The 12,274-nt window shown below is 36.5% G+C and overlaps 2 protein-coding genes and 1 pseudogene across 3 annotated transcripts; all 3 read right to left on the minus strand.

Annotated features, from left to right (window-relative positions):
* Window positions 1-669: 669 nt before the first annotated feature.
* LOC104700494 (ran-binding protein 1 homolog b-like) lies at window positions 670-2,761 on the minus strand. Its single transcript, XM_010416017.3, has 4 exons — window positions 2,359-2,761; window positions 2,074-2,225; window positions 1,840-1,965; window positions 670-1,209 (listed from the first exon to the last, which is right to left on the minus strand). Exons 1-4 carry the CDS (start codon window positions 2,520-2,522, stop codon window positions 998-1,000), a joined length of 654 nt encoding a protein of 217 aa, XP_010414319.2. The 5' UTR covers window positions 2,523-2,761; the 3' UTR covers window positions 670-997.
* A 177-nt stretch (window positions 2,762-2,938) lies between these two features.
* LOC104700496 (protein transport protein SEC13 homolog B) lies at window positions 2,939-5,183 on the minus strand. Its single transcript, XM_010416018.3, has 2 exons — window positions 5,028-5,183; window positions 2,939-4,089 (listed from the first exon to the last, which is right to left on the minus strand). The coding sequence occupies exons 1-2, from the start codon at window positions 5,161-5,163 to the stop codon at window positions 3,161-3,163; spliced, it is 1,065 nt and encodes a 354-aa protein (XP_010414320.2). The 5' UTR covers window positions 5,164-5,183; the 3' UTR covers window positions 2,939-3,160.
* Window positions 5,184-8,119: 2,936 nt separating this feature from the next.
* LOC104700497 (mitogen-activated protein kinase kinase kinase 18-like) lies at window positions 8,120-9,760 on the minus strand (annotated as a pseudogene). Its single transcript, XR_015561696.1, has one exon. The product of XR_015561696.1 is annotated as a mitogen-activated protein kinase kinase kinase 18-like (transcript).
* Window positions 9,761-12,274: the final 2,514 nt, after the last annotated feature.

Below are 12,274 nucleotides of genomic sequence, written 5' to 3' on the forward strand. Positions count from 1 at the left end.
ATTCTTCTATTGTTTGGATGAGTATTCAGGTTACTAACGAGTAACGACCTGTTCAACCAAGCCATTGTTTTAGTAGCTGCCTCGTTTCTTCTCAGTTCTCAACGCCTTTCTTTTCTAAGAAGTAAGAAGTTTGTTTTGTTTTGTTCTGATCTCAACATTTAAGAATTATGAGGACTAAAATATAAAATATAGTAAAAGCGAACTTGTAGAATTTGTTAAAAAAAAAAAAAAAAAAAAAAAACAATATGCACAAGACAATCAAAAGGCTACAAGGTGAAAAATCAGCATCAGGCACAAGACAATCAAAACTCAAAAGGCTAATAGGTTCTTAATTCGGTGGATTCAGTTAACTGAAAAGTCCCACATACACAATCTTCCAAGTAAACCAGGGTAGGGCCAGTCAACTACTGTGACACATGACCCAACCTGAATCGTAATTTGTCCATTTGTAACACAACGAGTAAATGAATCAAAGACCACAAAGAGTAGTCTTATCTTATCCAAATCTAAATAGACAGTGGAACTAGAACATAATTTCAAGTTTTAACATTTAATTCAACTAACCATAACTTGGGAGCTAATGGGAAGTACACTGTTTAGTAAGTTAGCTAAAATTTCGTAAACAGTTACGAGGAACAGCTTCATTTTATCCAAGCAAAGGTTAGAACATGATGTGAAACGACTTGTTTTGTTTTTGATAAGAAAGCACACAAAATCATCCACAACATACAAATTTTGTAAAAAAAATCAAAATGGAAACACCTCAGAATCCACACTGTTTCCCAAAAAAAATCATGATACTCTTTTTTTTCTTTTCTTTCTTTTCAAGACAATGAAAATTGAAAACCCAAACAACCCCCAAAATCAATCTCGCAATATGCAAATGTCACCTGTGACACTTTTTTTTTGTGACACTAACATATATGGACTCTCAACACGACTCAAAACATGTATCAATTTTAAAATAAAAGCCAAGTCTTCCCTCGATGCATGCATCTTAAGTCGACGGAACAGACTCCTCCGTTTTATTTTCTTCAACAGCTTCACACTTTTTGTTTTCCTCCTTCTCCACTGCTTTCTCTTTAGTTTCTTTCTCTTCCACTGTTAATTTCTCAAGAAGACCAGCAGCGTCAGAAGCGTCTTTGCTCTCTTCTTTCTCTTCTTCAGATTCAGCTACTTCCTTGAACTTTTGCATAAATGCTTTGCAGTCTGATCAGGTTAATAAGACTTGATTATTTACTCAACCCTACTATAACTATGACAGCATCAACAGCGTGGCCAAACACACAAACAAAACACCACATAAAACGAGATTCAGAAAAACACTTTTCCGAATCCGATACTACACACAGCTCAATTCCAAGCCACATGCAGCACTGGACTGATCTTGTCTAAGCAGATCATACACATAAAAAAATACCTAAACATATTCTGATTAGTGAGAGTTGCATATTAGATCCAAGAGGAACATTTCAATCGTTAAATCTACAAAGGGAAATTCAAATCAAACACATAACATCTCCAAATTGGCAAAAAGTTTTTATATCGAAAACTTCCAAAACATGCCAGTCATATGGCAATATCCATAAATTCAAAGATCATCCAGTGACCTAAGCCATAAATCTACTGTAAACCCGTGACAAGGATTAAGCAAACAATGCCAAAGCATATGCAGAAACAAAATGAAGCAAGCAGGTAATCATAAGGTTTAAGCTACTACAAGGTATAGCACACAAAAAAAGAGACCAATCAGTGCTACTAATAAGCAACAATCACATAACGAGATTCAATCAAACTGAGCCAAAAAAAAAAAATAGAAAATAGAAAATTCACACTCACTCTCAACTGACGCAAACCGGATGCAGAAAAGCTCATCTTTCAATTCCCCATCAGAAAAATCACGAGCGTGCCATACACAAGACTTATCATTCCCAGCGTGTTCCTGAACACTCATGCCCGATGTAACTGCATACACAATTCCCAAAAAAAAAAAACAACGATCAAAATGAATATATTACAACAAATACAGATCCAGAATCAAATTAACACCAACCAATATAGACAAAATCTTACCTAGATGATTAGCACAGATCTTCAGAGTTTTCGATTGCCTCATAACGAGACGAATCTTTCCAGACTCCCTGTGTTTTAAGAACTTAACAGTACCAGCTCCTCTCTCTTTCCACTGACTCCCATCTTTATCGAACCGATACATTTTCGATTTCCTACAGATTCGTACACAAAACCCCCCAATCAAATCAACGATCAAATCTTAAACCCTAGAACTTGAGGAACTAACTAACTACTACGGAAACGATCAGATCCAGTACAACTTAGTCCAAATAGGGAGATACATACAGATCGAGGAGGGTGTCTTCGTCTTCTTCACCGGTGGTGACGGCGACTTCTTCGAGCCTGACGATCGGAGCAACCTGAGCACCGGTGTCTTCATCTTCGTTGGCTCCTGACTCTTCTTCGTCTCTGTGCTCACGCTCTGGCTCGTTGCTAATAATGCTCGCCATCGTATCGCAAAATCAAAAGCAAGCTTCGCTGTAGTTGTTTTGGTTCAGTTGTTGGATTGTAGTAGTGTTTTGGAGAGATTGAAGGAGATGATTTTTGTGGGGATTTGTAGAAGGCAAAATGAGTTTTTTTATACGAGCCGGTGCTTATAATTTTTGATAGAACCAAATGGGCCACCTTCCTCTCGAAACTTATTATGGGCCCTTTTGGGCCTATTTATTTCCTCCATAAAATGGATATTCTGATACAGAATGTTAGGAACTTAGGATCTGAATGAACATCATGTATCAAATACAGACAACACGTATAATTATATGCAGTAAGATCGATGAGAAGACTCACCACGTTATATCGAAGTTCTTTCAAATTAGAACCTTTACCATACATAAAGAAGTAAGAAAATCAAATAAAGAGACTATGAGAAAACTATATATCATATGAAAAATCTCTGTTTTTCGAATTTTAAAAAGGGTCTCTATGAAAAGAAAAGAAAAAAAAAAAAGAAGGTTCAAATGTTTCGAATCAATTTTAAGAAAAGCACATCAAAAGATCACCAAACCGGTCTAAGAAAAGATTAAAGAAAAAAGTGTTTAATTCAGTTCCATGAAAGAAGGGCAGAGACAACAAAAGCATCCAAAATCTACGGCTCCACAAGAGTAACTTGTTCCCACTCTCCATCAACTGACTCTTTCCACACCGTCACATTGTTGTTTCCATCAGAGACAGCCAACAAGTTACCGGTCAAAGACCACGAGACCCGCCACACCGGAGTCATAAAGTCCTTCAGAACTTTGCCTTCCCATTGCTCATCTTCTTTTCCCACTGTCCATATGATCACTTTCCCATCTTGGGAGCCACTAGCTATGGTTGACTTAGGGAGACCCAAGTTCGGTGCCCAAGCCACATCACGGACCCAGTCAGTGTGCTTTTGAAGAGCCGGAAAGCAATCCATTTTCCACGAAGCGTTAGAGAGCTTCCACACTTTCACGGTGTTGTCACACCCACCAGAAGCTAGCTTGTAGACGGGATCAAGAAGACCAGAGCTCACAAGAGCACCAGGCGCAGTGGCTGGTGCCCAGGTTACCGAAGTAACTCCAACCGGATGCGCCTGGTCGATCCTTGTTGTGTCCCAGCCACCATCAGGACGGCCTGTGAAAACGGAAATGTTTCCATCGGATGACCCGCAAGCCAAGGATAGTCCAAGATCATGAGGAGCCCACGCAATGGAGTTGACTGAAGATTTGTGGTCTGTAAAGACATGAGCTTGGGTCCATTGGTTTTGGTTGCCTTCTTTCCAGAGTATGACTTGACCATCATAGGAGCACGAAGCTAGGATTGATCCAAACTTTGGGTGTGCCCACGCGACCTCCCAAACAGGACCACGGTGGCCGGTTAATGTAGCTAGTGGCTGCGATCCACCGTTGTTGGTAACGCCAGTTATCTTGATGGTGCAGTCAGATGAGGCAGTTGCAATTCGCTTTCCATAGTAATCCATTTGCACATCGTGGACAATGTCCTCATGACCCGTTTCAATCTTCTGACCTGGCATGTTTTCCAAAATGATTTTCCCTGCAAATAGAAGTAAAATATCAAAACAGTTAAATGAGAACATTTGTGTGCAACAACACACATAAGCAGAATAGCCTGTAAAAACACAGCTCATGGAAGACAAGCAGACATCATTAACTCTAAAGCTTCCCAAATGTCTCACTTCAAATAGTTAAAAACAATGTAAAAAGCTCAAAGGCTATATAAACCACAACATCTCCAATGCTCACAGATAACACATATATGTGGGATACATTAGTAAGACAATACTATAATTCACTTGAAAAGAAAAACGAATCTGCCACAGGAGAAATCTATAAACTAAGTGTTTATCAAACTTGTTCCACCAGGAAAACTATACAGAGATGATAAGACATATAAGCTAGGGAAAACAAAAAACAGAATTTTTCGATCCATAAGGCTTTCAATCTCAGTGAATTATAATGACATCAGAGCAATTCTCAGTAAACACATGTAATCGAATTATATACAAAATCAAGAATAGATCTACATATGAATTGAACTTTCAAATTCGATTCTTAAAGATCAATGTAAAACTACAACAACAAATCACCACAAATAATCAAACATTTGCAGTGGCAAAATCACACATGAGAATCTATGAGTAGTAGAGATTCTAAGATCGGAACTCGAGTCGACGATGATGATCCTAAGAGGATAAATTATCTAATCAAACCCGATTCAAACACAAAAACCAAAAGCTACGATTTCGAGTCCGAAGCGATATATAAGCGGTTTCAAAAACAGAGAGCCAAGATTATGAAACGCGATTCAATTATGACGGATCACGAAGTCGGAATCACAAATACAAAACAGATCAAACGGAGGAATCTCCCGATCGATCACTCTGAAAGAACCCTAGCTTAGATTTGTCGATATAGCTCAAACCAACAGAGAGAAATAAGATCGAAATAAATCTCAGGGAAGAGATAACGAACCTGAAATCACGGCGGATCGAGTGAGAGACGATGCAATGTGAGTCCGAAGAAGAAGAGGATCGACACGGAGAAGGAAAAAAGCAATCGGAAGTTTTTTTTTTTTTTGGTTTCTAGAGTTTTTGACAGGGGTGGACATTCGGGTAACCCGTTCGGTTTCAGATAAACGGGTTTAGAAATATATAATTTATTGGGTATTTTTAGATATATGGGTTTAGTTCAGTTTGGGTACTATCAGGTTCAGATCGGTTTGGGTTACAAATTTTAGAACCCGATTAGTATTCGAATTACCGGGTACCCGAAAAAATATAATTAAAATTAATTAAATTTAAATAAATTTTGACTTATGTGACAAAACTAAATGAAATATTCAAAATTATAATCATAATTTTGGGGTAATTGTATTATATTAATGATAAATATTATAAATATGTTTATATGTTCGGGTATAATGGGTACCCAAATGGGTACCGGATATTATCCGACCCTAACCCGACCCCACGGGTATTTAAAAATAGAATCCAATAAAGTTTTATAGGTAAACTCGTACCCAACTCAAATCTAGTTTTTTAGGTCGGGTTCCGGGTTGGGTATTCGGATACGGTTTTTATGGCAAGGTCTAGTTTTTGTATTAGCTGGTTAAGAAAAAAAAATTAGATCTGGCTCAAAATTATCTAAACCGGAGTCGAGATTCTAAACCGGGTGGGTCAAATAGAAGATCAATAGTAGTATTTTAAAGCGGTTTGTCAATTTAGCTCAATTATATGGGCTATGGCTACTGTCATGGGCTTTATCGGCCTACTAATTTTTCTCGACCAATATGTGTTTTCTACTTTTTACCTCTTTTTTTTTTGTTGTCGTCTACTTTTTACCTCTTACATATAACTTGTGTGACTATTTTTTTGTTTTTCATGTATAAAAACTTTTTAAGCTCACATATTTTCTCAACTAAAACTTCTAATTTTTTCGTTCCCATTTAAATACTCAAACTAATTAAAAGCATGTCGCTCAGATTGTCAACAGTGAGTGATTCAAGGCTTTATTAAATCAAAGTTATTTATTGATGACATGCTTTTCTGTTTGTTTAGTTTTCAAAAATTCACATAAACTAATTATGGAAAAAATAAAGAAAAAAAAACTTAAATTAACACGCTTGGAGATAAGAATAAAGATAAAGATTACTGGAAAAGTAATATTCGAAAGAGATAACAAAACTGTTCTTTCTATTGCAACGACAAACAACTTCATTTTGGTCTACACAACTGGAAACGAGATATCACATCTTGGCAAGCAAAATTCAAAGAAGCAAGGTTCTCAAATTGTGTGGAACTCTTGAGAAGGACTTTACTAGATAGTAAAGTAATTAGATATCACAGCTTGATAAGCACTCTACTAGATAGTAATTAGTAGTTTTATGAACATATTGTGTGGAAATTTTAATTGTTGGATTTTAAAGAAATCTCTTCTTTTTTTTCTTGCATTTAAGGATTGGTTTTGTCCCACCGAGATGAGATTGGAAGACTCGAATGAGAATAGCTCTAGAAGCTGCAAAAAGCTAAGGAATATCACCATGAAGAAGTATGGTGAAGAGAAGGAATATCAACCAAAGGTCAAACTTAAAACCATTGAATTCGGTTATGCCCATCAAGAAGAAGATGCATATTTAGATTAGTTGTTTCTATTAACAAACAATACCATTTAAGATCATATTAGGATATAGAAGAATATTCCAAGCTGCTACTCTCGTCATATTCATGAACACGCCAAACATATATTGAATCTGATTACCATCAAGTTTGGGATGTCTTTCAAGACGGACTTATCACTACCTCACATTTCTACCAAAGATCAAGTTATGATAGTTATTGATATCTTCACCCCAGCTTTGTCAAGACCGGTGTTCTAAAATTTGTTGTCCAATTTAGGTGTTCGAAATTTTGGACCGCCGACTTGAAAGGGGGTGGAGGGTATTAGGATATAGAAGAATATTCTTATATAAGATATGATTTCTATTAGGAAAAAGACATATGAAAAGTACAAATACGTATGTATTATGATTTATGAGAATGAATAAAACCAACCCTTTTTACCTTGTGTTATTGGCAACTACGAAAATACTTTTTTTCATAACTCTTGATGATTTTTACGGCACTTTGTGATCCTATATGAATAAAATTAGTACATAAAACCATATATTTCCACTATACGTAATTGAATAATATTGGAAACATAACAGTGATCATTTATTATACTTTTGAGGTCTAACTTGATATTCTAATCTACAGTTGGAACCTAGATTCATTAGGCTTAGAGGCTCCTCCAAGATTTAGACTCAAACCGAATTCGTTTGTTCAGCCTAACAATACTAACAGTACTCAAAAAACATACGGACTAACCAAATGAAAAATCATAGTATTAAATTTGAGAACATAAGGTTGGCCAAGTATTAAATTAAAGCTGTAAAAGTACTATTGAACTTTCTTAAAAACATAAAGTACGTAATTAGGTAACAATAAAGATGATTGTTATATATAAATCATACGTACGTAATAACCAAGTAAAATAGCATAGTATTAAATTTGAGCACATTATCCATGGAATAAAAGTGTTGCAAAAACAAAAAGAAACAGAGAATTTTAAAGGTTAAATGAAGAGATAAGCCATGAAGAGAGTGGACTGTTTTTAAAAATTTAGCGTATTATTTATGTTAACACCTTTTTCCAAATTGAAAATCTCTTGTGGAGTTGTCGTAAGCCAACTCAGCGTTGCCCACCATTTCATCGTCATCTTCCATTTTCTCTTCCTTATTACCATATATATATAAATTATCTACCATTGAACTAAGTTTATAGTTCACATCGACTATTTGACCTAACAATTTTATCCAACGCCGACATTAAAAATTAAGATGCGGCTGACAATTTCATATTGACCCTAACCATATACTTTATTAGCCTAATTATACATAAATACATGGTCTTAGTTCCTCTCTAACTCTAGCGAACTTCCAATATTTTACTCTATTATATATGGTCCAATAAGCTTACCAAACTAAAAATTGGGTGTGTTAAATGAGAGTTATCAACAAAAAAAGGAGGCAAGTAAACAGTTGAGAGTTAAAGGACACTACATATACATATATCATCACACCACGTAAAAGAGTTTTATGATACTAATAGATAGACCGATCCGAATCACATGCAATATACCAAACAAAAAGTTAAGGCTGAGAATGAAAGATGTAGATTTCGCAAATTTATTCTTCTTCTTATTATTATTTTGATAATGATAATAACAACAGCAACAACACCAATATGTTATAATACTACTGGTGTAAAACGTGGCATATATCTGAATATTCTCTACCACCAATATCAACAACAATACTACTTCACACGTCATTGCCGACGCCAACTCGGTCGCCGACTCTTCATTTCCCGGTTGTCTTACGTCATCGACGCTCGACAACTCCGATGACATGTTAAATTCCGATTCTGCCCTTGTTGAAATAAAATATTCCTCTTGTGCCACTGACTCTTCGGAAGCGTCATCTCTGACTCTAACCTCAACCCAACCGTTAGATTCCCAAGTTGCCTCTCCGGTTGACGCTAATTTACGTATCCTTGCCATTGCTGAAACCGTGGATTCAAGACTCGTCTCGTTGCTCTCTTCTTCTTCTTCATCGAACTCAGAGTTGACCCAGTCAAGTACACAACGCGGAGAAGACTCAGTCAAGAACGAGTCGTGACGATCTTGAAACAGAAACGGATGCTCCAAAAGCTGATCACAGCTCCACCGCTGACTCCGATCGCGTTTCAAGCATTTCTCCAAGAAGTCTCTCCCCAGCTCCGATAACCCCGCCGGAATAAAAGGCAACTCGTTCGAGTACCCGATCCGACTCAGCGAGTCGAAACCTTGGTCTTCCCAAGCTGGTTTCCCGGTGAGCATCTCGATGACCGTACACCCTAAAGACCACACGTCACTCTCCGGTCCGTGGTACTCACGTCTGATCACCTCCGGAGCCATCCAGAGAGGACTTCCACGTGGCGCAACATGAACCGTCGATTTCTCGAACTCAACCGCCGATCCAAAGTCCGCTAGCTTAACGGAGCTTCCACCGTTAAACACAAGAACGTTCTTAGATTTAACGTCGCAATGAACGACTCCGTTAGAATGAACGTGGCTCAAAGCAGAGACGAGACACCGGACGTAACGTCGGAGGAGCGTTTCGCTTACGATTCCACCCTCAGCCACGTCGCCTTCCGGCGAATACTCTAAATGAAGATTCCTAAACGTCGTCGTTCCTTCTTTAGACACGTCATCGCCTAAGAACCTCACTACGTTCGGGTGAGACTTGAGACACCGGAGGATAAAGATTTCGTTCTCTAACGACTCAGCTTGAGCAGGAAGACACGTGGCGAGATCTACTGACTTAACGGCGAATACTCCACCGTCGATTTTACTCAAAGCTTTGCTTACTGTACCAAAGCATCCTCGTCCGACACAAGAACCACGAATCCAAGAAGATTGAGTTGAAGAAGAAGAAGTGATAATGTTCTGTTTCTCCATGTTTTTTTTTTTGTTTTTTTTTTGTAGCTTAACTAACTTTTCGTGTGTAGATTTGTAAAGACACACGACGATATTTATACGTGTGACGAACTGTCAAAATGTGAAGGAGAAATAAAGTTGGGGAATTTTATTTATTTTCCGACGTGGACCTTTCTTTTCTACTTGTCTTTCTGGATTTTGAAATCGTGAAGCCATAAATAAAGACTTTCCCACTTGGGGTAATTCATAGCACTAGTATTGATTAAATTAGCTTTACTTTTTTTTAATTAGACAAATGGGTTGGTTAATTAGGATTTAGGAATAACGGATTTTAGATACTTTGATGATGTCAGTAAACGACACTTGGAGAAGTTCTTGGGATGTTGTAGTAAAGAAAGAAACTTTGACTACTTTATAAAAAATTTATCCTTATCAACAAAGAGAGTTCAAGTTGTTGTTTGATTAGGTCTCGTTGATTCGTTACCCGATGGAAAAAGGATAAGTCAACGGTTTAATAAATTGGTTCGTTTAACTTCAACAAAGAAAACGGTTTGTGTATTAGTTTTTACTGTTTGAGGCCATTAAGTTAGGGCCGACAAGTGATGAGAGATGATCTGCCCGACGACGAGTCGTGGGAACGGTAAACTAACAAAACGTGTCGATTGATTTTTTTTTTCGGACCATTGTTTGTTTGGTTTTGTTTGTACTTGTTGTTGTTGTGCGTTTTAGTTTTTTTTTCTTGTTGACTCGTGTTATACGAGATCAGACATTGGAATATTCGGATTGTAATCTACGAATGAAGTATTATTTTTTCTTGTAATCATGATAACAAGTTACGTAATAGCCAATCAATCATATGAAGATACTATTTTTTTCTTCCCAATAATTCAGTCGAATCAATTATCAGTGATATTAGCATCTAGTTTGCCAAATCTTGTCGATTTTTTTCTTATAAATTGTAAACATTTTGTTTGTTTTTTTCAAATTAATGAAATTGTTACCAAAGCAAACATGCCTAAGTTGTGGTAATGGTGTCATCCATACTACCTCCACCAGATACATGTATACATGTTATATCCGAAGTTTCCAACGTGGTAATGAATATAAGCTAGAGAAATTTGGAATTGCGGTCTTTAATTCTGTTAATATAATTTTGAAGTTGAAAGGTTTATGGAATGTCTATGAGTAGTAGAGGCACCAATTTGTGTAGAAACTAGAAAGTATAAGGAGATGGGACATTCTTTCCTAGTTTTAAGTTTAACTAAAGGATTTAACAATTTTTATTAATTAACCATGGTTCAAATTTTCAGAACCGGTTCTTGTTACATCTCATCTCATATTAGATTTAGCTAGAAGGTGTTGATCGTTACATGTTTTTGTACTTAATTGTTAAAAGAAAATTTTGAATGAATTGATACGGAAGATCAATCATGGAAACTTCAGATTTGAAACCTACGGACAACGTGATATTGATTCACTAACAACTAATGTATACAATTTACCCCCAAAAAAACAACGTACCGTACCGTATTACAAATATCATACGATGATGTTTTGCTATGTCATAATTATGCTATATTATAAATTTTTTGTTTGAAAACCGTATTCGTATGTATTGTCTAAAATCGATTATATCCGCCGCTTAGATGCTTTAAATGATATGCAGAGGATCATCGTCCAACTAACTTTTAGTGCTGGAACAGTGTCAACAATCGATGTCGACGAGGGTGCATCGGTGTATGTACACGAAGCACGGGACTATCAAAATTGTGAACCGAGCAAACATTGGAAGCGAGTAAGTAACGTGTAGCGACAGAGTTAGTTGTCCAAAAAGGGGTTGAGATAGAGAGGTTCATCACTTCGGCATCTAAAAAAAGAACTAGATCTTTGGTGGGTCTACTTTGAAACTTATGTGTCAAGAAGTTGTTGGTCCACGCTCTCCAACACAGAACCAAAGACTCCAGTTGTCCGACTTCAGTAATGTTTTGCTAAGAAGATCGCACTATTGACGTGCACTCACCACCTCCACCTCTAGTTTAAATAATACTACTACTAATGTCTCTTGTCTTTTGTTGGGTAAAACAAATAATTTTACTCAACGTGATCCATGAGGGAATCAAAATAAAAATGTAGTTCTTTGAATAGCTTATTCCCCTATCACATGTTGACCAACAAAACAAAGTTCATCAATAATATTTTTAAATTAAATATTTTATGAGTTGACAATATACAAGTCCCATTAAAATATTGGAGTTTTTAAAATAATTTTACTGCTTTCTAATTTCTATACACTTGCCATCTAAAATACCTATGGTATTAACTTATAAAGAAAACGTCGCTTTTTATGAAAAAAATCCGTCGCAGCTTATCTTTATACATAACGATAGATATATATTAATGTTACAAGAAAATTATTGTATTTGTTTGCTTCTGGGAAGATCTCTGCCCTTCCGTGAACGTGAAGTACTATATTAACGGTCCACCACTTGTATAGATATCCTTTAGATTAGAGTCCAAAAAATAAGATATTATTTTAAGATTTTAATGGACCCATACCGTATTACCAAGTTACACAGATCAAATAATCCACTTGGAAAAGCATATTATAGACAATGCAAGTGCAACATGTCATTCGTTGGTACTAAACTTTAATGTTTCTAATCGCAGTTGACTCTACATATGTAATACATACTTACTCGGAA

This window comes from Camelina sativa, chromosome 7 (genome assembly GCF_030686135.1).
Source record: "Camelina sativa cultivar CO46 ecotype springtype chromosome 7, ASM3068613v1".
NCBI classification, from domain to species: domain Eukaryota; kingdom Viridiplantae; phylum Streptophyta; class Magnoliopsida; order Brassicales; family Brassicaceae; genus Camelina; species Camelina sativa.